Genomic DNA, 26,115 nt, shown 5'->3' with positions numbered 1-26,115 from the left:
CTGCCTTAAAGTGGCTTCTCCACTGAGATTTCCCTGAAAGTTTGAAGTTGAGGTGAGAGCAGCCACCTGCAGGGAAGGAGCAATGGCAGAGCAGGGGTGTTTTTGACAGGACTCCACTCAGAAAACAGTTATTGGCCTGCTGGATATTTATGGCTTTGAAGTGCTGGACACAAACAGGTAAGGGCTGTTCCTGGGGTTTGGGGTGACCTGGGGGTACAGGACATTCCTGCATGAATTTTTCAGTCTGCCCTCAGCCCAGTACAGGGCACTAAAACCTGGGTGCAGGGTTTGCTGAACCCCAGGAAAAGCTTTGCCTTGGGCTGTGGTGAAACAGTGTGGGAGCAAGGGGTGGGTTTGTTTGTGTGGGAATGGGGGGTTTGGTCCCTGTAAAAATGGGGAATTCCCCCTGTGGAAATGGGGGCTTGGTCTCTCTATGGGAATGGGTGGAGGAAGAAACAAAACTGCCCCTGGATCACATCAAACCTGCTGCTCATTTAACCTCCCTGAAGTTTTGAGCAGTTCTGCATTAATTACTGCAATGAGAAGCTGCAGCAGCTGCTGATTGAGATGACCCTGAAGGCAGAGCAGGAGGAATATGAAGTGGAAGGCATTGAGGTAAATTGTATTTCCCCCTCCCTTTTCTCTTTGAACTGCCATTGCACTGAATGCTTTTGATCACCAGTGTGAAAGTCATCCTGCTTTTTTTAGATTGTAATTGTTCCCATGGGAAGTGTAGGATTTTCAGGGGTCTCTTTCTGTAGCCCTTTTGAAGTGCAGTTTAGCCCAGATTTAATTGACATCATTTAAGGAAGAAGTAGGACCTTCCCCAAAACTCAGGTGCTCAGCAGTGAAAACATCCCTGGAGAATGAGGGATTCCAGCAGTGTAAAACATGGGAGGCTGGAGAGGATTTATGCAGGGAACAAGAGGATGGTGTGTGCTGCTGGAAGCAGGAGAACTCTGCAGTGGGATCATGGATCTTTAAAAATTGCAAAGAAAAAGTCTCAATCTAAAACTGTTCTTCCTTTTTTCCCTTTTCCAGTGGGAACCAATCCCGTATTTTAACAACAAAATAATCTGTGACTTGGTTGAGCAGAAGCACAAAGGAATAATCTCCATCCTGGTAAGAATAGACTTTGTACTAAATTAAAATGCAGGCCTGGGCCTTGCTCTAATGCTTCTTAATCACATTTTCCCTCTAATGATGGGATGGGTCTGTGTTATCCAGAACATAAACACAGATTCCTGTAACAAACACCCAGAGGATGAGGCAGAGGATCTGATTTTAGGGGGAGTTAAAGGTGGGGGATGTTCTGCTTCCCCTGAAGCTTTGGGTTTGTGGGGCAAAGCTGTCCTAAATGTTGTTGTTGAGGAGGGGATATGAGCTCAGAGCAGCTCTGATCCAGTGCCTGCTGTTCCAGGATGAGGAGTGCTTACGGCCTGGGGAAGCAACTGATTTGAGCTTCTTGGAAAAGCTGGAAGAGAAAGTAGGAGACCATGCCCACTTCGTGACGTATGCATTTACCCTCTGTATCCTATCCCAGACCCTTCCCATCCCAAATCCATGCCAGGGCTGGGGAGGGAACAATCTCTGCCTTGTCCCAGAGGGAATCAAAGAGCCCATCCGGTGTCTGATGTTGGAAATCTCCGCTGGTGGATCTGGGGTGCTGGGAGGTGTGAGCAGGGCTCTGTCTCTTCGCTGATGCTGAGCTTTGAGTCTGTCATTCCACACCAAAATTAGGGGCTCCTAATCTGGGATTTGCCCCAAGATTTTATCCCAGGAAGGTTAAGTGGCTTTGGCCATAGATGGCTTTGGTCCCCAGGCACGCCAGGAAAAGCTGGAGATGTTGTGACAAGGAGCCAAATGCCTGAGGCTGAGGGGGGATATGTAAATATTTACACCCATCTTGTTCTGTGTGAGCTTGGAGCACGAAGAGGAGGGAAAATGCTCGTGCTCCTCTCCCCCAGATGAGTGACATTTTGGTTCATACTCCATTTGGAGGGGGTTTGGATCCCATTTTGGTGGCAGCTGAGCGCGTTGGCGCCGGGCTGTGCTGGCACTTCCCTGCAGGAGCTGCTGAAGGGCTGTGACAAGCCATCAACTGAGAGTCACAGTGCTGAGCTGTCACTGTTCCTGCCGCTCTGAACTCCGCCACAGCCAAGTGGAAAATTTGTAGCCAACTTCCCTGTCACCACAATGTGCCTTAATGCTGTTCTGCCTGATTAAAAGCTTTAAATAGAAGTGCTGGAGCTACTTCCACGGGATCTGCTCTTGGAAGGAGCTTTGATACACGAACGTGCTGTTGTGACACTCAGCTCTGCAGTTTGTGACTGCTTACAAAGCTGAAACTTCAGCTGTGAAGTTGCTCTTTTTTTTTTCTTTCTTGTTTGTTTCTTTTTTTTTCCCCCAGCAATTCTTGCTTTCTGAAATATTCCTGCTATTCTTGAACATTTGGGATTCCTCTGTTTGGGTTCTTGCTTTAGGGCAAAATCCTTTAGGGCAAAATCTGAAATCCTTTCCCCCCTGGGTTTGCTTTGGGGTTGAGGATGCTGGTGGTTTTTTCCCCCACATAAGCAATAAAAATGTATTTAAATGGATGTTATGGGAAGAACTCTTAATATTTCTGGAATGGGTGATCACTGCCAAATGGGCATGAGTAGATCCCAGGTATCCTAAGGAGCTTATGGGAGCTGCCAGCAGGGAGAGATGATGCTCCAAGGCCATAACTCCACGGTCAGAGCCCCATCAATAGGCTCAAACACCACATTTCCAGCTGTCCCCCAGCTGTGGCTGTCCCCAAGCTGAGGGAATCTCTCTGCTGCTCTTTCTCCTGCTGTTCTGTTGGGTTTTCCCCCGGCAGGCGCAAGCTGGCGGATCAGAAGACGCGGAAATCCATCGACTGGGTGGATTTCCGCCTCCTCCACTACGCAGGAGAGGTCACCTACTGTGCTGTGGGTGAGTGGCAATGGCCAGGCTGGAGCTCCTGAGCTCCTGAACTGCTGTGAGTGAGAGGGAATGGTCAGGCTGGAGCTCCTGAGCTGCTGTGGGTGATGGTGACTTGATGGGCAGGGGAATTACAAAATACCTGCCCTCTGCAGGCACTGACTTGGAAGTCTTCAATGTGGCTGCAGTGAGAATTTTGAGGATGTGAATGTTCCTGTTTTCTTTTTTTATTTTCTTTTAATTCAGGTTTGGTTTTTTTTTCAGGATTTCTGGAGAAGAATAATGATCTGCTGTACAGGAACCTGAAGGAGGTAAGCACAAAAAAGGGATGCTGCTCTTTTACATCACCTGCTCGGTGCAGAAGATTTATTTACTCTCTGTAGCAAACAAAAACATCCTTTTCTCTTTAGCACTGATCTTTAGGTAACTGTGCATGTTCTCAGGGCTGTGCTGCTCTCAGGAGGAGTAGAAGGGCTGCTCAGTAGGACGACTTTTATCTCCTCCTGCTTTAGGTGCTATGCAACTCCAAGAACAGCATCATCAGGGATTGTTTCCTCCTGTCAGAGCTGGACAACAGGAGGAGACCAGAGACTGTGAGTTCTTTAGTCTTAATTCTGAATATCAGCTCAGCTCCCCAGGCCTTGGTTTAATCCCTGATCACTTCCTCAGTCCTGATGGCCATTAACTAAAACACAACATAAACAAAAACACAACAAGTTCTGCCTCAAGCTGAGGACGAGCTTTCCATGGAGCTGCCCAGGGAGGGCCTGGAGTCATTCCAAACCCACCTGGACACATTCCTGTGTGTCACCTGCTTTGGGTGACCCTGCCTTGGTAGGAGGCTGGACTGGGTGATCTCCAGAGGGCCCTTCCCACCCTCTAAATTGTGGGATTCTGGGATTCCTGCGCTTGGTGGATGTTTTTGCTGCCATCCACCCCCGAGAGCTCCCTGGCAGAGGAACAGTGGTGCTGCTGAGACAGCAGCCAGCAAAGTGACATCCCATAACTCATCCCCCCATGGAGCAGGGGGCTCTGAAGGGCTGCCTGCTGTGTCCAGCTGCATGGCCAGGGCTCAGATGCTCCAGCTCAGCACTGACACAACTGACCCCACTCCAGAAACTCCATCAGCTTTTGCTTCCAGGTTTAAGCTGGATGCAGGGAGTCGATTTCCCTTCCTGCAGGGAGGAGTTCCAGAGCTCAGGAGGTCCTTTTGATGCTGTCCTAGGTTGCAACCCAGTTCAAGAACAGCCTGACCAGTCTGATCGAGATCCTGATGTCCAAGGAGCCCTCATACATCCGCTGCATCAAACCCAACGAGAACAAGGAGCCTGGTAAGGCTGGGCCTGAAGGCTCTGCTGAGTCCTAGGGATGGACAGAGGGATTTCTTTGGAGCAGGGTGCAGTGTGTGTATGTTGTGGAGATGTGTTTGTGTTTGAACACCTTGGTTAAGCTGGCAGGAAATTTGAGTCATTGGGGGTAATTGGGGATTTGGCTCCTTCCTGATATTTCCCCAATGCATAGGGATGTGAGTGAGCTTCCCCAGGCAGGACTGACCAGTGGAGGTGTGCTCTTGCTGCAGGGAAGTTTGATGATTTCCTGATCCGACACCAGGTGAAGTACCTGGGGCTGATGGAGCACCTGCGGGTCAGACGCGCCGGCTTCGCCTACCGCCGCAAGTACGAGCTCTTCCTGCAAAGGTGAGGCAGCTGCTTCCCCTCTGGCCAGGTAATCCTGCCCTCCTGAGGGCTGCAGAGAAAGCAGAACTCCGATCCCAGCAGTGACAGCTGTCAGCAGAACCCCTCCTGCTTCTAAAATACCTTTGCCTGCTCTTGTCTGCGCCGTTTTGATCTGCGCTGGCATCTCCTGCCTTGAGTAAAGCAGAAAGCAGAGGGAGTTTCAGGGGTAATTTCAGGAAGGGATTCCTCAAACTTCAGGTTGTTTGCATTAATGTCCTGCTGAACTTTCAGGTACAAATGTCTCTGCCCAGCTACCTGGCCACACTGGCACGGGCCAGCAGCAGAGGGTGTGGAGAGACTCATCAAACACATTGGTTACAAGCCTGAGGAGTACAAATTAGGAAGGTAAATTCCTTGCTCTGCCTGCTCAGTGTTTGCTGTCCTGGATCCTTTGTCCTGTCTGTGACAGGAGCAAGGAGAGAGATAAAACCCCCAGATGCACAAATTTCCTCATTGTTTTTACCCATTTCCGTGGGAGCTTGAATCCAACCTCATTTCTTCTATTTCTGTGTTAGGGCTCCAGCTTCTGCTTCCCTGGGCAGCCCAAGGCAGCTCAGGCTTGGGTGGCATTGCAGCTGTTTGGGGGGCTCTGAGCCTGCTCAGGAAGGGTGGCTCACCATGGATAACCTGCTCCTGATCTCTTTTCCAGAACCAAAATATTCATCCGTTTCCCAAAGACCCTGTTTGCCACGGAAGATGCCTTTGAGTACAGAAAGCACCTGCTGAGTAAGGTTCCAGTTCCCTTGGTCTGGGACCTTCTTCCTGCCTCTGCCTTGGGTGGGGCTTGGAGCAACCTGGGATGGTGGAAGGTGTCCCAGCCCATGGCAGGGAGGGGAATGGAATGGGCTTTAAGGTCTCTCCCAGCCCTGGTCTGCATAGCTCTCAGAATTCAGGGAAAGCTCAGTAAAGTTGCTCCAGGCTGGGGGGAAATCCCTTGAGTTGTGGATATGTGGCTCCTTTGGAGCTCCTCAGTCCCATGAATACTCCCTGTCCGTGCCCAGATGCACCAAGTGCCTTTCCCTCGGGATTGGGATCTCTTCTGTCCCATCCTAGGGGTACCTGTTCCTTGAGAAGCACAACTGAAGGGCCTGGTACCTACAGGGGCTGCTTCTGGTCCCCTCTGTCCCCTGTGCCACGGAGGGCAGGAGCTCAGCTCCTCACCACCCTGAGCCTGCAGGTGCCAGTGATGTCTCTGCCTTCTTTCCAGTTTCAAGACTCCAGGCCAAATACAAAGGATTCCTCGGGAAAAGAGCCTACCAGAAGAAGAGGAAAGCAGGTACGGGGTCTGCAGTGGGGGATTCTCTTAGGGCTGGGGGCTTTTGGGAGGTCCCAAATCTGTGGTGTTTGGGGCTGTTGGGGTGACAGGAGGTGGCAGCTGCACCCAGAGCATTCCCAGAGCTTTCCCAGAGGTTCCTTTAATTCTGTTTGGATCCTCACACCACAAGCTGCTCTTGGCCTCAGCTCTGAGCAGCAGCAGCACCTTCTGTCATGCACTGGGGGCATTTTGGGGTCCCTGGGGGTTGATCCACAGCAGCCTGATGTGAGGTGCAGGCTCAGAGCAGCTTTTTGGGCTGTGGGCAGGGGCAGCAGGAGGCAGAGCAGGGACAAGGGCTGGCCTGGATGCTGAGCCCCACGGCACAGGTGGAACTCGATCCACCGCGGAGAAGAAAAGGTTCCAGCCTTGCTGTTCCCACCAGCTGGTTTTCAGAGCTGCAAAGTGACCAGTTTTAGCTTCTGCTGGGGGGATGTGAAGGCCAAAGCCCAGGAGTGATTCCCTCTTGCAGCAATCAAGCTGGAGGCCTGTTGGAGAGGAGCCCTGGCACGGAGGGCGGCCAAGAAGAGGACGTGGGCAGTGCAGACCATCAGGAAGTAACTGCCCCATCCATATTGCCCAGCCTCAGAATCCCACAATGGTTTGGGTTGGAAGGGACCTCAAAGCCCATCCAGTCCCCCCTCACTGCCCAGGGGACACCTCCCACTATCCCAGGCTGCTCCAAGCCCTGTCCAACCTGGCCTTGGACACTGCCAGGGATCCAGGGGCAGCCAAAGCTTCTCTGGGAACCTGTGCCAGGGCCTCCCCACCCTCACAGGGGAAAATTTAATCCTGATTTTTCTCATGCCACTCCATCCTCTTCATCCTCCCTCTCCACTCCCCTAAGCCCTGAAGCAGAGCTGATTCCTCCTGAACTCCAAAGCACTGTGGTTTGGCCAACAGAAATTGGTAAAAACCTGTTAATATTTACAATATTCTAAAGCTTGAGATTTCCATGGCTGACCCTCAGTGTTAACCAACACCAGTGATCCTTAGCCTGTCCCTCCCCTCCTTTCCATGGATCTCTGGAGGTCATGGGGTATTTTCTGTAGGTTCATAAACGGCTTCATCAATCGGAAGAAGCCCCTCTGTGAAGAGAACAGGGACTTTGTGAGGCTTTCACAGTACCACTACCTGATGAAGCTCCGAGACCACCTCCCAAAAAATGTCTTGGACAAGAGCTGGCTCCGGCCTCCCTCCATCCTGGAAGAGGTGAGGGGTTCTGGAGGCTTTGGGAGAGGTGGAGGTGGGCCCTGTTTGGTGGCCATGTGTGTGCACCTTCTGGGTAGGAGAAAATGATCTGCTGCTGGCTCATCCTCTGCTCAGAGCCTTTGGAAAACCCCAAGATCTGCTGTGTTTGGGTGGGAATGGGTGGAATAGCACAGTGGTTAGTCTTTCCAAGAGAAATGAGGAAGCTCCCTGTTGGTTTAAGCAATAAAAAGGGAAAATGCACTGATAGAAGAGTGAACTCATGAGCCCTAATAAAGATAAAATTAATCCCACGGGGTTCTAGGCTCATGGCACAGGCAGAGCTGTTTGTACAACTCCCCTCCTTTCTTTTTTCCTGGGTTTTTTAATGCAGACATCTGAGATGCTCCAGAAAATCTGCATGAGGAACCTGGTGAGGAAATACTGCCGAGGGCTGACTGCTGAGAGGAAAGTGCAGGTAACAACCCCTGGAATGCAAAGATGGCAGTTCAACCAGGTGTGACCCCTGAGGATCACCTGGCACACAGGCAGCACCCTCTGATCCTGCTGCTCCAATCAGCCCCTCAGGGATAAGAGCAAACTTCTCATCATAGGAGAGCAAACTCCTGGAGCCAGGGGTTTCCTCCAGTGTCCCTCATAAAGGACAGAGCAGACAGGTGGAGCTTAATTTAATGGCATGAAATCTGCTCTCCATATAATTGGAAAAGATCCATAAATATCAAAAATCTGTAGGAATTTCCCAGAATAACCCAAAGCTGCCAAGAGAAATGCAGCCCAATTCCAAGATTCCACGAGCCAGGTGGGCAGTGTGTGAGCAGAAGGATGCCGTGGAGTGGCAGTGTTTGCATGGTCCCTGCTGGTGTTCCCAGTGGGGGAATTCTGGGGGTGAAGGCTGTTCCTTCTCCCATCAGCTGCAGCAGAAGGTGGTGACCAGCGCTGTTTTCAGTGGGAAGAAGGAGGGATACGTGGAGAGCCTCAGCCAGCCCTTCCTGGAGACCCGCCTGAGTGAGTGCAGCAAACCCCTGGAGGCCTCAGCCACGTCCTCCTGGCTCTGTAAATTCCTGCTTGACCAAAGAGACTCTTTTTCCAAGAGAAATTCCCTCCTGGCAGAGGCAGCATCTCCTCCCTGTCACATCGAGTGACATGACATCACTGCTGGATTGTTCTCAAACTGGGGATACTGGGAATGGCAGAATAAACCTGAGCAGAATTCCCTGGGGGCTGGGATGGACGGGCCAGGGTCTGAACCAACAGCCAGACCCAAAACCAGGCAGAAACTCCTGGTGTGGATTTACTTGTCAGGCAGGAAAAGCCACCAAAATTGGGTTTGGGAGCAGCTGGAGGTGACCACCCTGAGTCTGGAAGGGAGCATTCCAAGGGGGAAAAGCCAGTTGGGATGAAGACAGCTGAACCAGCTCTCTGGAGTTTGCTGGGGGGTGGGGAGTGTCTGTCTGGCACCCACACCCAGTTTCTCTTTCTGGTTTGCTCCTCAGAAGAGAATGACCTAAACCCAAAAGTGCTGCAGCTCATCCGTGGGGAGAACATCAAGGTAAGGGAAGGACAGAACTCTTGGAATTGCATTCACTGGAGTCCTGGAGCTAATTGCTCACACAGGGAGTGGTGAAGAGCAGCAGAGCCACCGTTTCCTTGCTTTTAAATTTGAGAAAGGTCACAAAATAATTGAGAAAAATAATTGAAATCATTGAAAAGCTAATTAAAAGTTATTTAAGATTCCTTTTAATGAAAGCTTAAAGAACATTCCTAGCCCTGTCCAGGGCAGGAGCAGAGCTGGAGTGTCCCTGCACTTCCCATGGTTGTGGCATAGAGGAGGATTCTGCCTCCTGAATCCAGATCCCTGTGAGCTGGCATCTGCAGCTCCATGGGCAGAGCTGCTCCTCTCTGAGCTGCTTCCAGTCAGGAAAATCCAAACCCCTGGAGCAGGAGCTTGCAGGAGTGGGGATGCTGATTGCACCTCGTGGTTTTCAGTACGTGACCCCCGTGGTGAAGTACGACAGGAACGGGTTCAAGGCGCGGGAGCGGCTCCTGGTGCTGACCCAGAGCTCAGCCTACGTGGTGGAGATGGCCAAGATCAAACAGAAAATCGAGTATTCCACCCTGAAAGGTACCTCTGGGAGTCACTGTCCAAGGCTGGGTGGGATTGGGAGCAACCTGGGCTAGTGGGACTGGTGGAATGGGATGATCCTAAATGTTCCTTCCAACCCAAACCGTTCCACGATGGTTCTGTGAGTTGTTGTGGGGATTCCTGTCCTGCCAGGCATCCTTTAGGAAGGATGATGTTCTGAAACTTTGTCTTGCAAAGATATTTGAATGATCTGTCCCTCTTTTTCTGGGGGCTGGACAAAGCCTTGAAGGATGATTTTATGAGTAAGAGTTCCTTGAAATGTTTAAATGTAGGAGGACATCACTTTCTGCTGACATTGAGGGGAGAAAAAAATACCCCAAACCTTTCCTACTCTGGTTTGTGGGTATTTTTTAACCCTGGCACTGTTGGAACTACAGTTCAGGGGTAGAATGAATCATTCCCCCTCTTCTGTTACCAAAAACAAGGCACCAGGGAAAGATTTGGGGCAACCAGCTCATGCAGGGGTTTAAATCACCACTATTGGAGTTGTGCTGTGGACAATGGGTGACATAAAGGGACCTTCAGAAGATGTTTTGGAAATACAGATTAATTAATTAATCAAAGTAGGAGCTTTGTGTGTTTTGCTCTAATGGGAATATTCACTCTAAGGAGGGACAGAGCCCTCCTTCAGGGATGTGATTTCCCCTGGGACCATGTGGGGCTGGAGTTGCTCCTCCTGGGGGAAGGAGCTGAGGGTGGTGTGGAGCTGGGTTTGGTAGGTTTTCCTCTAATTTTGGGCTTCTTTTGAAGGGATCTCCACCAGTAACCTGAGCGATGGGATCATGGTCATTCATGTTCCTGAGGACAAGCAGCAGAAGGTAGGAAACTGGGGTGGTGGTTCCTGGGGCTGATGCCTCCAATAGCATCCCATAAACTCCTGGAATGACACAATTCCTGGTGTTCATTCAGTGTGTAATCAGCCAGGCCTTTACATCCCTGCTGTCTCAACATGAAAACTTTCAGTTGGAACCCAACCTGCCAGGGACTGCTGGGGAATGAGAAAATTCCCCCTGGGCCTCCTTTTCTCCAGGCTGAGCTCCCCACAATTCCCTCAGCCCCTCCTGGTGGGGCTGATTCTCCATCCCCTTCTCTGGACACACTCCTTTCTTTTTTTAGACCAAATAAATCCTAAATAATCCCTGGAGAGGGTGTTTAAATTGGTCAATTCTGCCTGGTAGTCATTCCAAAGGAGTTTCTCTGCACCATCAGGTGCTGGGGTGATGCCAGGTGATTTATCCCTCTTTTCTTTGTTTCCAGGGAGATGTGATACTGCAGTGTGAGCACATCTTTGAGACAGTGACCAAGCTCTGCATATTGGCCAACAAGCAAAGCGTCGTTAAAGTGGTGAAGGGAAGGTAAAGAAGGCAGGAAGGTGGATGGGTAGCACTGGGCAGGCTCCATTTTATGGGAAAACCTTTTGGGCCTGGACTAGGTCAGGATTGTTGACATCACCCCAGCAGACAGTGCCCAGAGCTGGACAGGTCTGGTGCAGCAGCATCTCTGTTTTTGTGACTTCCAGAGGCTGCACTCAGAGAAAATGTATTAAAAACCATTCCAATGAGTCCTTTCACCTTGCTAGGGGTGCTGCTCTGCTCTGACAGCTGCTCCTGCCCCACCTGCCTAAACCAAACTTATTTCTAGGTGATTGTATTTTAAACACACTTTTAAAAATTTATTTTCTGATGTGACCTGGGCATGAGGTCGTGGCTTTAGTGGTTCCACAGGGGATCCCATTAGCCTCAGGAAAGCCAGCTGGGAAGCTGTGGGTCACATCAGGACAAATGCTCCTCTCCCAGAAGGATTGAGGAGGCCCAAAATGTGATTCCTCCTCCCAGTGCCAGCCCCGAGCTCCCGGCAGGTGGATGCAGTCCATGTCTCCAACCTCTCTGGGAATTGGAGCTGGCAGGTGAAACCTGCACTGCTGCTCCAGCTTTTCAGCCTGGCCTTTGCATTTCAGCTCTAATTAGATTTGGTGTGCTCAGTGCTTTTCTCCAGGTCAGATCTGCTTAGCTTCCAGTGCTTAATTGCACCAGGAACACTCAAAAGCCTGGGCTGGGCAGCCTTGTTCCATTCATCAACCCCTTGGGCTCGCTGGGATAATGCAATTGTTTAGGAAATTCACCTAAGCTGGAGGCTCTGATCTGCTCCTCTAACGAGATTTGCCCAGGGAACAGAAATAAAGGGGGTTTGGAGTAAAGCCTCTGGTGGGGAGAGCTCTCCAGGGCCATCCTGTGCTTCCAGCCTCCGGTTCCGCGTGGGCTCCGGGAAGGAGGGGACCATGGTGTTCACCGTGGGGCCAGAGCCTCAGGTCTTCAAGGACAAAACTGGACAGCTGACAGTGGTAAGGCCTCAGCTGAGCCCAGGGAGGCACCTGGGGCTTCCTCCTTTGGATCTCCACCTGCAGAGAGCACAGCCCCCCCTTTCCTGGGAGTCCCCTCCCGAAGCAGGAGGTGACAGCCCGTCAGTGTCACCTGCATGAGGTGATCCACGACAGTACTGGGAGCTGCAGTTCCAGGATTGTGCAGGAATTGGCCCAGGGATGGGGGAGCAAGACTCAGAGAATTTAATCTGACCCAAAGTCAATGTGCACCAGCAAAATGAGGCCTCAGAGGATGTTTTCCACCTCCCTCAACCAATTTATGTCTGAAATGGGCTGGGGGATGGAGGGAAGGCACTTCTTGTCACCCCAGCAGGTGCTCTGAGGAGCTGACAACTTCAATGAAGAATTCCAAGTGGAGTTCTCCATCCTGCAGATGAGATGGGGGAAACTGTCTCTATGTACCAATGAGCAGATAGAAACTCCACCACCACCTCTCTCCCCAGGCACCTTGAGGATTCCTGATTTAATGGCTCCTTCCTCTTCTCCTCCCAGGTGTCAACCCCGAGAAAGTCTTGATGAGAACCAGTCCCTGTTCCCTTGGCTGGGAACAGAAAGGAGCCTGCAGGATGAGACCAGCCCTCACATCTCCCCTGGAATCTCTGATGCCACAGGGCTGCTGTGATTTGAGAGTTTGTTTGCATCTTTTAGGCTCTTTTTTTTATAGCTTAAAACTATTCAACTATAGATAAATAAAATCCCTGATGTTGTTGTAACGTTCCCAGAAGGAGCCGCTCGTTACATGGTCACAGGGACATTTATCCCCAAAGTTCCAAGGTAAAATCTCCATCTCTGAGAGGTCAGGAAGGATTAGGACAGAAGCCAAAAGGCTTCTCTAGCTGTACTTTGACTCACTACTCAGGAGCACTGCAAGAAGTGCAGAGCACTGTTAACCCTGGTGTAAAACCAACTTTTCTCAAGGCAGACTGACCAGAGAGAATCCCAACAGCTGGGGCCTCTCCCACAGGAAGGGCTGGGAGGTCAAACTGACATTAATGAGGATGCAGATCTGATGTTTCATCCCAAGAGTTCCTCCAGCCACATAGCCCATGAGGATACTGAGCTCCAAGCAAGTAATAAAGTGACACGCATGTAAATATGAAATATCTTCTAATTTATTGTGTTATATTAAAAAAAAAAAAAACAACAAAAGTACATATTGCAAACATCAACCATAGACTGAAATCCAGCTGAAGCTTGTTCTGTGCAGAAGTCTGGACAGGTGGGAATGATTGTACAGAACAGGAATTTGCTGTTGTCCATGAAACAATTCCATTAAGACTGAAAGGTTCTACCTATGCTTTGCTCTAAGGTGGGATGGGAGCTTGGAGCCTTGCCCAGGTGCTGCTCAGGGGATCCAGACCTGCCCTGGGGAAGTGCAGGAGCTTTGGTGCTACAGGGAGAGAGGTGGGAAGGGGACACCAGGGCTGGTCCCTGGCCCCTCCTTGTGCAGCCCCACCCGTGTCAGGAGCTGGGAGGGGACAAAATCCCTTCCCCAATGGGACTTTCCTCAGCTCCCCAGGCTGTGCTGGCACTGCTGGTGCTGGAGGATGGAAGCAGCCAGCTCTGCTCTCCCTGGCACTGGGAGGCAGGGCAGGATGATCTGAAGAGCTGCTTGTGCCCAGGACACCTGCCCTGAGCCCCAGCTGCACCTGAGAGCTCAGAGTAAAACCACTTAGAGTAACGAGGCTCAGGGCTGAGAGCATTTGTGCAAAGGCATGACCAGGGTGTGGCCAGAGCAAGGACAGGGGCAGCAGGTAAAGGACAAGCCCCAGGACAGCCCAGCTTGGCTGCACCACTCGAGCACCCAGAGGGTGAGCTCAGGAGTGAGTCAAGACACATTCTACCCACAAAATACAGTAACAAAACTGAAATGGAAACTTTAACTCTCCTGGAGTGACTTTGCTAAACCAACAGCTCTACAAAGCACTGTACAAAGATTAAAAACAGCCCTCCCCTGGTTTTTAAGAACTTAGTTTGCATAACCTGAAAGGGAAAAGCCTGAAGCCAGTTAAGGATCTATTTACAGAGAAGTTAATCACGTAGCTGTGACCTGTCAGGTGCTTAGTACTGGTGTCACCTCCTGGGGCTGAGGCTGCTCTGCCCCACAGGACTGGATTTGGTCTGGGGTCTGCAGGTCAGCACAGCCAGGGATGAGCTGGAGAGCAGCTCCCAGCTGGAGTGAGCAGGGTTTGCTGCAGGACTGGTGCTGGTCCCTGGTCCCCCTCTGCTGGGACACAGCCTCCACCCCCAAGGGCTGCTCCACATGCTGAGAAGCCCAGTGACAGCCCAGTGATCACCAGTAAGTGTCCAAGTACACAGTGCTGGAGAAACAGCAATCCAGGACTTCCCTGCCTCACCCTCAGCTCATCCCAGCCCTGAGGGGAGAGGCAGTGGCTCCTTCCCCCTCTGCACTGCTCCAGCCCTAGAGGGTGCTGCAAACATGTTTAAGTACAACTCAAACTGGAAGTCCTGAGGTGTCAGGACAGAGCTGAAGCTGCTGAACCCCAAGGAGACTGTGGGGCTCTCAGTGAACAATCAGCAGCTGCAGGAGACAGAGGAGAGGAGACAAGTGTAACACCCCCACCTGCCACAGCCAGCAGCTGCCTGCAGTGTGGAGAAGTCTTTGGTTACTAGAAAGATGGCCTCAGATTAAATTGAAAATCTTTGAGCTTTACTTGATGATCCAAAACTGTACTGCCAGTTCCTGGTGTGTTTCAGCCTCTACCACCGAGCTCTGTGGAACAGAAGAACGTGGCTGGTGCTGCTGCAGCACCTTTGGTTTTTACACTGTTCCCATGTCCTTAGCAGCCCAGAGCCAGGAGCAGGGATCCTTGGAGCTGCTGCTCCATTGGAGTGTGGCTGTTAAAGCCAGTGCTAAATATTCCAGAGAAAGGGTCAAAAGAAACTCTAGCCCAGGGCAGAGTGCTCTGGTGTCACCCATGGGCGCTGCTGCAGTGCAAGTTTAACACTTCCTACCTCAGGTTTCTCTCCCTCCCAGGACTGGTGACCTGAACTGTCACAGCTGTGGCTCTGCTCAGCCCTATGGAATGACAACCCACCTCCCACCACTGCTGTCACTTGACTCCACAACAGGCAACAGGAGACAAGGAGGTAGATAAAATATTCATTGAAAGAGAGAAGCACTCGTAGAAAACCACAGTGCAGTGGCCTTCTCCATGCTCTGCCCTTCCACACACAGCTGCCATGGCTGGGAGGACTTGGAACAGCCTCAGGATGAAGTCAAACAGGGAACATCTGCCTCTGGGTCACTGCCTGCTTCTGTTTCCCCTCACTCAGAGCAAGGCAAATGCTCCTGGATCAGCTCCAGAAGGGAACCAGGGCTGCTGCCCCCCAACACCCCCAGCATGGGGGGATTGAACCTGCCGTGACTCCTGGTACCTGGGAGCTGCTGGAAACCAACCCCCCAGCTGAGATCCAGGCTCAGGCAGAAGCTCTAAGCACTGACCAGTACCAACTCCACTCCTAGGGAAAGCAACCGTGGACAGTTTGCTCCTGATTCTCCTCCCTTGGGAGGAATTTTAACCTTAAACTGTGGGGATAAAACAGGGATGGATGTCCCCAGCTCAGTGCTGCAGAAGCTCCACTGAACCCTTGGAGGAGCAGTTCCTGAGAGCTGTGGGGAACCTGAGGGAGCAGCCCCTGCTCCCTCCCACTGCTCTGAGGGAACCCTCTGCCCGCAGCACTCCAGGAATCTCATCAGCCTGTGCTATTTGTTCTCTGGGGAGTCACCCAAGGCACTCCCAAGCTCACTCCCAGGAGCCAGGGATCTGCGCAGCAGCCCTGGGTCCAGGTCCCTGCCTTTCCCCACAGCCCAAGAGAGTCAGGGAGTGCCTGGAGGGAAGGAGGGTGGCTGGCTGACCATTTGTTTGTTGGTTTGGTTTTAAAGTGCAGTATCATTACCAAAGTCACAGGAAGCCAGTCCTCCTCCTCTCCAGCACAAAACAGCAACGACAAGAGTGCTAAAAATTCTGGGCATTTCTCCAGCTGCTCAACAGGCCCTTCCAGGCTGCCCAGTAACCTCGTGGATCCTTGCCCTACAACTACCGCATTTAAATACCCCAATTAACCTAGAGTTTGTTACAAATCCCAATTTACAGACTGTGCTGGACAGGAGTTGCACTGCCTGGTCCTGCTGCAGGACAGCCCCTTCCCCAGAGCTGAGGGGGTCCCCAGGCTCACTGGTGCAGGTGGGCCCTGTCATCGGGGCGCTTGATGTGGATCCTCCGCACGCGCTCGATGCGCTCCCGCTCCTCGTCCTCCTCCAGGTGGTGGGAGCGCCCTGCAGCCCCTCCCGTGGCTTCCAGGAGGGCATTGTCCGGCCCCCTCCCATCCTGGGATTCGTACAGAAGAATGTTCAGGGTCTCCTCGTAAATTCGGGCTTCTGGGAACTCCACCTGGCAGGCAGGGAAGAGAAGGTCACTCACTGCAGGCACCAGGTTACCTCGGTTTGGATTCCTGGCACCCGGCGTTACAATTCCTTAACTGCACCCCAGCCACAGAAATCCTTTCAGGCACAGCCCTTTCTATTCCATTTTTTGCTTCCAGCTTTTGAGTCCAACAGCAAGTTGGGTTTTTACCAGAACCAGGCAGATCTCTCCTGGGAAAGGAAAGAATGCAGGGAAGGCATGCTATTGCTGGATCCCTCCTTACATAGGGGTGTAGAGCCAGAGAATGGTTTGCCTTGGGAGGGACCTTAAAGATCATTTAGTTCCAGTACTTGCAACTCCCAAACCCAAATGTGGTTAAATGCACCAGTTTGTCTGAAGATAGAGCTGGACTGAACATGATGGATACCACAGTGTATTATGGAATACCACAGGGCTTTATGGAATATCCCAACTGCCCAGCGCAGGCAGCTCCTGCTGTGCCCCCAGGCTGAGCTCCAGCTGCTGCCCCACTCTCAATGCACTGATTACCCTCCAGAGGTGCTGAACGATGACAAAGTGCCAGCCTGTTCAGCTGCCAGGCTGGAGCATTCCCAGTTTTCCTGTACCTTGGTCTGCTTCTTCTCGGTGGCATAAACGATGGAGGTGCAGCAGACCTCGGCGATCTTGCGGCCCTGCCCGTAGAAGGACCAGCAGCAGATCTCATCCCCAATGACATCCTTGATGAAGAGCACCCTCCCATTGAACCTCAGGGACAGCTTGTCAAAGAGCTCAATGTTCTTCAGCATGTTGTCATCAGAGTTGCTGTGGGAATGGAGGCAGCAGCAGGAATTTACAGAGCACATGGAAAGAGTGGGAGCAGTGAATACTGACAGCTCTGAGATCCCAGATTCCTGTGTCACAGAATCCCAGGGTGGTTTGGGTTGGAGGGACCTTAAAGTCCACCCAGTGCCACCCTGTGACATGGGCAGGGGCACCTTCCACTAGCCCAGGTTGCTCCAAGCCCCATCCAGCCTGGCCTTGGACACTTCCAGGGATGGGGCAAACCAAAGAAATTAATTATTATTATTTCACTACTATAGGCAGGAAAACCTGAAGCAGCAGCAATACAACAGCAACAGCCCTGTGAACAACTGTCCAAGGCCATTTCACCCAGGTAGAAAATCCTATCAGCCAAATCAAAGGAATCCTGAGCTCAGCTCAACAGTACCCAACCCTGGATGGGTACTGTTATGTCATGAAACTTATAAGGGAATAAGGGAAAGAGGACAAGGCCCCCAGTTTGATGATTTCACCACTCAGTGAGCTCCCTGTGTTCAACTACCACACTGCAGTCCATGGGAATGCAAACAACACTTGGCCAGGAGCCTCTGCCAGCTGCACCTAAGGATTAGAGGAACTCCCCTGGCACAGAAATAGCACAGGCTCCTTCCATGGATGGCAGCACACTGCCTTCTGATTCCAGGTTGAAATTAATTGGGAAAAACTGGAGTGCCTGCCAACACCAATCTGTCATTGGGTCTGGGGGAAGAAAAAGGAAACTTTTATAGTTGATTTTAGTCTATGAAAAACTTCCAGCAATTCCAGCTGAAATCACTTACCTGGTGTAGGAATATTTGTTGTTGCTTCTGTTATAGAGCAGCTTCACTGCTGGCTGTAAGAAACAAAGCACAGATGAGTTCCAGGGAGCACAGCCTGAGCTGGAACCTCAGCTCAGCCCAAGGCCCCACAGAGAAGCTGCAATGACAAATTCCCAGTGGGATTTCAGTGGTGTTACTGCTGTTGCTGCAAACCTGTGATGCACAGGTTGGCAATGGGGCTGCAATCTCTCCTGACCCCTTCTCGAACTGGATCCCCATCTATTCTTATCTTCACTCTGTCTTATCAGCACCCCCTGCTATGTGCAGGAACGCTTTCCACTATCCCAGGTTGCTCCAAGCCCTGTCCAACCTGGCCTTGGACAATTCCACGGATCCAGGGGCAGCCACAGCTTCTCTGGGCACTCTGTGCCAGGGCCTCCCCACCCTCACAGGGAAGAATTTTTTCATAACACCCCATCTAACCCTGCCCTCCTTCAGCCTCAAGGCATCACCCCTTATCCTGTCACTCCATCCCTTGTCCAGCACTCCAGCTCTCTTGGACCCCTTTAGGCACTTGAAGGAGCTCTGAGGTCTCCCCAAAGTCTTCTCCTCTCCAGGCTGGACACCCCAACTCTCCCCACGGCACATCCCAGTCTCTCTCACCTTGTTGGAGGTTGCAATCAGCTTCTGCTCCTCCTTGGAGGAGGTGATCACCGGAACCTTGCAGAAGGGCTCGTACGTGTCCTTGTTCTGTGGGAACAAGAATCAAACAGCAGCTGAGTGACACCAGCTCCCAGGGCACACCCACATTTCCTGGGAATGATCTCTGCTGCCCAGTTCAACAGCAGAATCTGGAATGGGGCTTCTCTCAGACAGGACATCAGTGACAGTAGCATCAAACCCAAGATGGGAACCTCAGAGCATAACAAAGAACATGAAAGGACTCCCAGCAGCTCTGGGAAGAAGCTGGTTCTCCTAGATGTGACCAGACTCCAGCAGATGATAACATCAACTACTCCCATTTCCATCCCAGCCTCCAAAATCACCACATGAAGACCAGGAGAAAATCCTGCTCTGCCCAGATGCTGCTGCCCACCCCCAGCTGCCCCTGAGCCCCGTGCCCACCTGCAGGGCTGCCTGGCATTCATCCACCAGCCCCTGCACCAGGTAGTACTTGGCCTCAGCCAGCAGCTCCTCGATCTCCCGGCGGCTCTCCGGGAGCGGCACGGCCCCGTCCCGCAGGTAGTTCAGGATTGTCCCAAAGTGCTTCCCACAGCGGTCGATCAGGATCCAGCCTGGGGACACAGGAAGGTCACAGGAAGGACAAGCTGAGATGAATGTGGCAAAAGGCCTTGGCAGAGCAAACTGGTGAAGGACATGATGGAATTGGGAGTGTGAGGATGGAATGGGGAATGTGAGCAGAGAGTGCAGCTGGAGCTTGGGACCGTGGTGGGAGGAGAATCGTGGAATGGTTTGGGCTAGAAGGGAACTTAAAGCCCATCCAGTCCCACCTCTGCCATGGGCAGGGACACCTTCCACTATCCCAGGTTGTTCCAAACCCCAAGGCAACCTGGCCTTGGACACTTCCAGGGATGGGGCAGCCCCGGGCCTCAGCACTCTCACAGGGAAGAATTTCTTCCCAATATCCCACCTAACCTTGCCTCTGACAGTGGGAACCCATTCCCCCTTGTCTTGTCCCTCCATGCCCTTGCCCAAAGCCTCTCCTCCAGCTCTCCCAAAGCCCCTTTAGGAACTGCAAAGTGCTCCAAGGTCTCCCTGGAGCCTTCTCTTCTCCAGGAAAGAAAAGAGCTACAACCAGAGCTGTGGGTGCAGGATCCACATTTCACCTCTCACTGCTGGGATCAGGCTGGACCCTGGAAAAGTCAGGCAGTGCCAAGGCTGGAGTTTCCCTGAGTGAACAGATGGCCACTCTCACAGGCTGAGGCTCAGGAATGCAGCGAGGAAACGCTTGTGGGGAAGGAGTCATATTTTGGACAAATAAGGAAAGTAGGTTAAAGCAGCCCCTGTGTGCTCTGCATGAATGGAATTACGAGGAAAAGTCTGAACATTTGGTTCATTCTGGGGAGGGAACACAGCCCTTTCTGAGGGAAAAGGAGACACTCTGCAGCAGCTCACTCCAGGCTTCCCAGCTCCCTCATTCCTGCTGTCCACAGACAACACAAAGTGTGCTCCAAGTGTGATTTTACAGGCTGGAACAACAAACTAGAGAAAGAAATGATGGAACAAAGGACTGATCCAGACTAATGGCTAATCCAACTAGAGCAGAAAAAAAGCCCATATGGTAGTGCAGACTATGGAAAGCAATTTTAGTGGGAGCTTTAGTGGAAGGTGTCTCTGCCCATGGCAGGGGTGGAACAAGGTGAGCTTTAAAGTCCTTTCCTACCCAAACCATTCTGGGATTCTGTGATAAAGAGGAAGCACAAGCCATGGAAATAAACCAGGACATCCATATTCCCCAAATGCAGCTCCTTCCCAAGCTCACTGGAGCACATAGGAAGGTAAAGGGCCAGCTGAGAGCAGAATTACCATCCCCAAACTCCTCTTTGATTCCTCATAGGCTGCAAAAATCTGCTGCAACTTCATGTTTACAGATGGTGAAACTGAAGCAGAGTTGCTCATTTTCATGTGGGGATGAGAAAACACTTCCAACAGCATTGCAAAATCAGAGTGATCACTAGAAGAGCTTTAAAAACCCTTCTGCTTCCCCCAAACAGCCCAAAGGAGATGAGTCACAGGGAAGTGACCCTGGTGCCACTCGGCCACAGCAGAGCCAACAAGTGGGCTGAAGTCTTTTGGAGTCATTGTTTTAATTGCAGTGTTCCAAAAACATCCTGTGATCCATTTAGGAAGGGATACAGAATCCATGGGCTGTATGGAACACAGAATCATGGAATTGTTTAGCTTGGAAGGGAACCTAAAGTTTATCCAGTTCCAATCCCTTGCCATAGGCAGAGCCACCTTCCACTATCACAGGCTGCTCCAAGTCCTGGCCTTGGACACTTCCAGGGATGGGACAGCCCCAGCTGCTCTGGGAATTCTATCCCAGCCTCTCACCACCCTCACAAGGTGGGTTTCTTCCCAATATCCCACCTATTCCTGCCCTCTGGCAATCTGAAGCCATCCCCACTTGTCCTGTAACTCCAGGCCCTTGCAAATAGTCCTTTCCCACCTTTCTGTCAGCTCCTTCCCTTCTCCAGACTGAACAATCCCAGCCTTTCCTCCCAGCACAGCTGCTCCATCCCTCTGATCATCCTGGTGTCTCCTTTGGACTCTCTCCAGCTCCTCCCTGTGCTGGACCCCAGGGCTGGGGCAGCTCTGCAGGTGGGGTCTCACCTGGGAAGAGGGGCAGAGCACCCCCCCCCCCCCCCCCACTGCCTTTGTCCATGGACACATCACACCTTTAGAAATCCATCTTTGTCTTACAGGAATTCTCAGGGAGAGGATCCAAACACTGCAGCTGAAAACAGATATTTTCCAACCAAGCCCTGGCAGGTGAAACAGGAGCCTGACACTGGACACTGCCTAAGGCTCCACTCTCTTAGCAGCAGCTGGACCAGGAACAGCTTCCCCATCAACAGCAGCAGGGAGTCAGGGAAAAAAAGAGAATTGGAAATAGGTGGATGCACCTGGAAAACTCACATCCTTCTCCCTGCTCATTACCATCCAAAGAAAATGTTCCAAATATGCTGATTTGCTACAGTTCATCAATAATTTCTAAGCTGAAAACAATCATCTGCCACCCACAGCCAGAGAAGCCCAGACTGTTCTCCTCCAGCCTGAGGAGCAGCAGGTTGGAATTGCTCAGCTGGGAGGAGGAGCTGGGATCTGAATCCCAGACACAGAGCAGGACCCAAATTCCAGACTGGTTAAACCCAACTCCTTCCAGTTGCTCCTCAAGCCTGGCTTCTTTTCCTAAGAAACATCTTGTTTGGTGCCAGGTTTTGGGTGGGACCAATTAGGAGGATTTTGAAGAATTCCAGATAAAAAGTGTTTCCTTTAGCAGCCCCAGTGCTATTGTCCCAGTTTCCAGGCAAGGGGAGATAAAGCAAGAACTGCTGCAATGGGAGTGTCTGTGTTACAACATACAGGAAGTATCAAATTCCTCTCAAAACACAAACTGGTTCCATGGAACAATCCCACACACACACTGTGGGAGTCACAGCAAAACAAACTTGGGATTTTACATCCCAAACGTGGTATTTTAGTGGGAGAAACTCCAGTTATCCTCAGATTTGGGGTGCAAACAGCACCTGCACTTCCAGAGCCTCTGAGCCCTGGGAATGGGATGTCCCAACCCTCCTGTACCTGCCCAGGACACTGAGATCAGGCCAGGGTGAGTTTCCAAAATGAATTTGGAATTTCCAATCCATTTCTAACCACAGGAAGTCTGGAATTATCAAATTCAGCACAGCAGCTTCAGGGAGGGACAGGAAGATCCACCCCAAGTTTAGCAAAGGGAGAATGCTCACAACATTTCCACTCCTCCAGTGTTCCCAGTCAAGGTGTTGATTCCCATTTGACAGGGGTTTTCCCAAACTGGACCCAGTGTTGATTCCCATTTGACTTTTTTCCAAATTTGACCCACAGACTGACTTTTTCAATGCAACCTCCATGGTCTGTATCCAGGATAAGTACCCCAGAGACCCTTTGATCCAAATCACAGCATCCACATTCCTGCTTTATCCTGGCCTGGGATTACACCTGGAACAACACAGCTTTGTTTTCCCCAGCTTAAATATAAAGGCTTCTGGCTAAACCAGGAATAGTCAGCTAATCAGGCTGCATTTTTACATTTTTTCCCTTCAAATCCACTTCCTTTTATCTCAGGAAAGCTTATCATAAACCTCTAAACAGACTATTTTAAAGCACTCAAAACTCAGTCCACCCTGTACTATATTTTCTCTATTTTCAGCAAATTCAAACAAAATTTTCAAATAATAATTAACTAATCCCAAGGGAGGTGTTTGAACCTCCAGGCTCGGCTTTGCAGAGGCTGCAGTTAAAGACAAAGGTTCTTAAATATTGTTATGGGTAAAACATCAGAGTGAAAATAAAACTGAGCTTCCAATTAAACTCTGGCACACCCATAATGTGGGAAGGTGGAGATAAAATTCCAAATTTTCTGAAAATTCTGCAACTGGTTCTGTTTTAGGGAAATCAGCTGTCAACAGTCCCACAAGAAAATTGTTTCATTTTAAAAAATCAGCTTTAAATAATTTATACCTATATTCAGAGCATGTTTTATATTGTATTTATAAGAAGAGGGAATGGCATTCTGACCTTCCAAGAGGACACACAAGTCCCAACTCAAAGATTCCTAATCACTATTCCCACCTTTTTCCATGGGCTTCAGAGCTTTAGTGTCAGTATTCTGAAAGGAAAAGATGCTCCAGGTGTCACCTGGGCCTGACAGGACCTTTGACACTTCTTAGTGTCCTTCTGCTCTTCAGGCAACCACTCAGGTCATCCTTGTCTTTTGTTCCACATTTTTCCCAGCTGTATAATCATGGAACAACAGCATGGTTTGGGTTGGGAGATTGAAGATTATTTAGTCCTTGAAGATTATTTAGTCCACTCCTTGTCATGGGCAGGGACACCTCCCACTATCCCAGGTTGCTCCAAGCCCTGTCCAACCTGGCTTGGACACCTCCAGGGATGGGGCAGCCACAGCTGCTTTGGGCACCCTGTACAAGGGCCTCAGCACCCTCACAGGGACAGATTTCACCCCAATATCTAATCCAAACCTATTCTCTTGTCCCACCACTCCAGGGCCTTTTAAATATTCTCTCTCTGTGGTTCTTGTGGCTCCTTCAGGCACTGGAAGGCCACAATTAGGTCACCCCAAACCTGCCTTTTGTCCAGGCTGAACAATCCCAACCCTCCCTTGCAGGAGAGATCCTCCATCCTTCCAACCTTACAAACAGAAATTCCTCTGACCTTCCCATGACCCCTGTGACTTTCCCTGCCCAGGAAGGACGCGGAGGACAGCGGGAACATCCCAATCCTTACCTTCACTGTCCGTGAGCACCTCCATGCGCCCGCTGAACATGGCCTTGAGCATGGTGTCCTGCTTGGTCAGGGTCTGCATGGTGGTGTAGTACAGGGCCCCCCCCACGTTCAGCTTCACGTACTTGGAGCTGGGGCTGCTCCCCTTGAAGGATGTCGTGCGCGTCGCGGCCGCCGGCACTGCTGAGCTCACCACGCTCTCTCCCGACATCTCTTCCTGCAAGGAAGGGAGTTCCAGCTCAAGGAAGGACCTCCCAGCTCAAGGAAGGAGTTCTCAGCTCAAGGAAGGAGGTCCCACTTCAAGGGTGCAACTTCCAGCTCAAGGGAGCAGCTCCCAGCTCAAGGAAGGACTTCCCAGCTCAAGGAAGGAGGTCTCACTTCAAGAGTACAATTTCTAGCTCAAGGGAGCAGTTCCCAGCTCAAGGAAGGACTTTCCAGTCAAGGAAGCAGCTCCCAGCTCAAGGAAGGACTTTCCAGTTCAAGGAAGGACTTCCCAGCTCAAAGGAGCAGTTCCCAACTCAAGGAAGAACTTCCCAGCTCAAGGGAGCAGCCCCCAGCTCAACGGAGAACTTCCTAGCTCAAGAGAGGAGCTCCCAGCTCAAGAGAGGAGCTCCCAGCTCAAGAGAGGAGTTCCCAGCTCAAGGAAGGACCTCCCAGCTCAAGGAAGGAGATCTCACTTCAAGAGTACAATTTCCAGCTCAAGGGTGCAGCTCCCAGCTCAAGGAAGGACTTCCCAGCTCAAGGAAGGAGGTCCCACTTCAAGAGTGCAATTTACAGCTCAAGGGAGCAGTTCCCAGCTCAAGGAAAAACTTTCCAGTTCAAATAAGGACTTCCCAGCTCAAAGGAGCAGTTCCCAGCTCAAGGAAGGACCTCCCAGCTCAAGGGAGCAGTTCCCACCCTGGCAGTGTGACACCCCTGTTCCCACCGTGTGTTTCACACCTCGGCTCCTCCCCTGGCTCTCTGTGTGAAGTTCTTAAGTGTTTTAAATGTTTCAGGAACTGAAGGACACTCGTGGACACAGCCCCCGTTTTTTTCCCGGGGAAAAGCCCTGGGAATGCTGAGCTGGGTTTTGCACTGCAAAGCCAATGCTTTCCCACAACAATTGCTTTCATTTCTTACACAACTCCACAGCTTAAAGCTCTTACTCCATCAATAATCTGGGACAGAATTGGGCAATTCCCAACACACACACGTGGAGCAGATGATTCCTGCGAGTCCAAATGCAGAAATCAACAGATTCCCAAGTGCTAAAATACAGAATATCTGCAGGTTTTCAAGGCTTTTTCCCTTGGAGCAAACAGGGAGAGCACACAGGAGCTTTTCCTGCTCTTCCCTGCCCTCCCACACTGCTCAGAGCACCAAAATCCAGCCGGACACAGCAGCCTCAGCCACATTCCTGTCACCTACTTGTCACTGAGGTCACACTGGCACAGGAGGCTCAGCACCACAAATGCCCCCAGAGCCGATAAACCCTTAATCACTTGGAGCCTCCTTCCCCCAGGATGGGACAGGGTGGGATAATTAACCCCCTCCATCCCTGCTCCTCCAGCTCCCACGGCTGCGGGATGAGCCAAACCGAAGGAATTTTGCTTCACTAACATGAAACTCCCAAAGGAGCCGGAGTTGTGAGGCACAGGAGAGGGAGCAGGGATGGCCTAGAGATGATCCCATCATCTCCGGGATGCACAGACAGCAACCTCAGCTCATGTCCCAGCTCACTCCGCTACCAGAACACCCCAGCCTGGGCAGGAATGGGCTTGGGGCTCCAGATCGATCCCACCGCTGAGAGACCCCAAACCGCAGCCCTGCCGTCCCCAAACCACGCTGGGGACGGGACGGGAAACACGCAAACCGTACGGTGACAGGGATCAGACTGCCTCCGGGAACTGCCACAATCAACACCCGCACTGCTCCGGGGGCCGCACCCCCAAATCCTCATCCCGATCCCCCCGCCCCAGGGCAGCGGCGCCCGCTCGCACCCCCGGGCTGGACCGCTACCCGCAATCCCCGGCCCCTCTGCCTCCCTCAGCCCCCCTCCCACGGCTCAAAGCCCCCCTGAGACCCCCGGCCCAGAGTCCCTTAACCCCCGCCGGGAGCCGGAGCCCCCTCAGCTCCCCCTGCCCCGCCGAGGCCCCGCAGCCCCTCACACCCCCCTCCCCATTCCCCCGCCCCGATCAGCCCCTCACCCCTCCAGCCCCTCCTCCCCCGCGAGGACCAGAAGCCATCCCCGCCCTGCGGGCCCGTCCCCCGCGCCCCGCGCCGCCCTTTCCCCCTCACCATGAACGGACCGAGCCCCTCGGACCGAGCGAGCGGGAGCGCCGGGCGGGGAACTTCCGCCCCTTGCCGAGCTTCCGGCGCCGCCCGGGTGCGCCCCCAAAC

The 26,115-nt window shown here is 51.8% G+C and overlaps 2 protein-coding genes across 2 annotated transcripts in view; one reads left to right on the top strand and one right to left on the bottom strand.

Moving 5' to 3' along the window:
- MYO1H (myosin IH) overlaps positions 1-15,210 on the top strand; it is a gene marked incomplete at both ends in the record, with an annotated part of 20,759 nt that extends 5,549 nt beyond the window's left edge. Inside the window, 23 exons of the mRNA XM_084217340.1 lie at positions 110-177; positions 510-615; positions 1,042-1,122; positions 1,421-1,512; positions 2,861-2,955; positions 3,208-3,254; positions 3,456-3,536; positions 4,169-4,274; positions 4,523-4,640; positions 4,911-5,024; positions 5,329-5,405; positions 5,887-5,955; positions 6,464-6,548; positions 7,044-7,203; positions 7,574-7,657; positions 8,112-8,205; positions 8,694-8,749; positions 9,187-9,322; positions 10,094-10,161; positions 10,601-10,698; positions 11,585-11,684; positions 12,688-12,812; positions 15,021-15,210. Of these exons, the coding sequence (XP_084073466.1) occupies positions 110-177; positions 510-615; positions 1,042-1,122; positions 1,421-1,512; positions 2,861-2,955; positions 3,208-3,254; positions 3,456-3,536; positions 4,169-4,274; positions 4,523-4,640; positions 4,911-5,024; positions 5,329-5,405; positions 5,887-5,955; positions 6,464-6,548; positions 7,044-7,203; positions 7,574-7,657; positions 8,112-8,205; positions 8,694-8,749; positions 9,187-9,322; positions 10,094-10,161; positions 10,601-10,698; positions 11,585-11,684; positions 12,688-12,812; positions 15,021-15,210 (2,250 nt within the window). The remainder of the gene's footprint in view (positions 1-109; positions 178-509; positions 616-1,041; positions 1,123-1,420; positions 1,513-2,860; positions 2,956-3,207; positions 3,255-3,455; positions 3,537-4,168; positions 4,275-4,522; positions 4,641-4,910; positions 5,025-5,328; positions 5,406-5,886; positions 5,956-6,463; positions 6,549-7,043; positions 7,204-7,573; positions 7,658-8,111; positions 8,206-8,693; positions 8,750-9,186; positions 9,323-10,093; positions 10,162-10,600; positions 10,699-11,584; positions 11,685-12,687; positions 12,813-15,020) is intronic.
- Positions 12,827-26,115, bottom strand: KCTD10 (potassium channel tetramerization domain containing 10). Its single transcript, XM_084217403.1, has 7 exons — positions 26,014-26,115; positions 23,740-23,953; positions 18,835-19,004; positions 18,373-18,459; positions 17,731-17,783; positions 16,738-16,933; positions 12,827-16,138 (listed from the first exon to the last, which is right to left on the bottom strand). The coding sequence occupies exons 1-7, from the start codon at positions 26,014-26,016 to the stop codon at positions 15,920-15,922; spliced, it is 942 nt and encodes a 313-aa protein (XP_084073529.1). The 5' UTR covers positions 26,017-26,115; the 3' UTR covers positions 12,827-15,919.

The sequence above is a fragment of the Fringilla coelebs genome, assembly GCF_963513975.1.
Source record: "Fringilla coelebs genome assembly, chromosome: 17".
In the NCBI taxonomy this organism is placed as follows: domain Eukaryota; kingdom Metazoa; phylum Chordata; class Aves; order Passeriformes; family Fringillidae; genus Fringilla; species Fringilla coelebs.
Note: the sequence above shows the minus strand (reverse complement) of the source record. Positions and strands in the feature narration are given on the sequence as shown.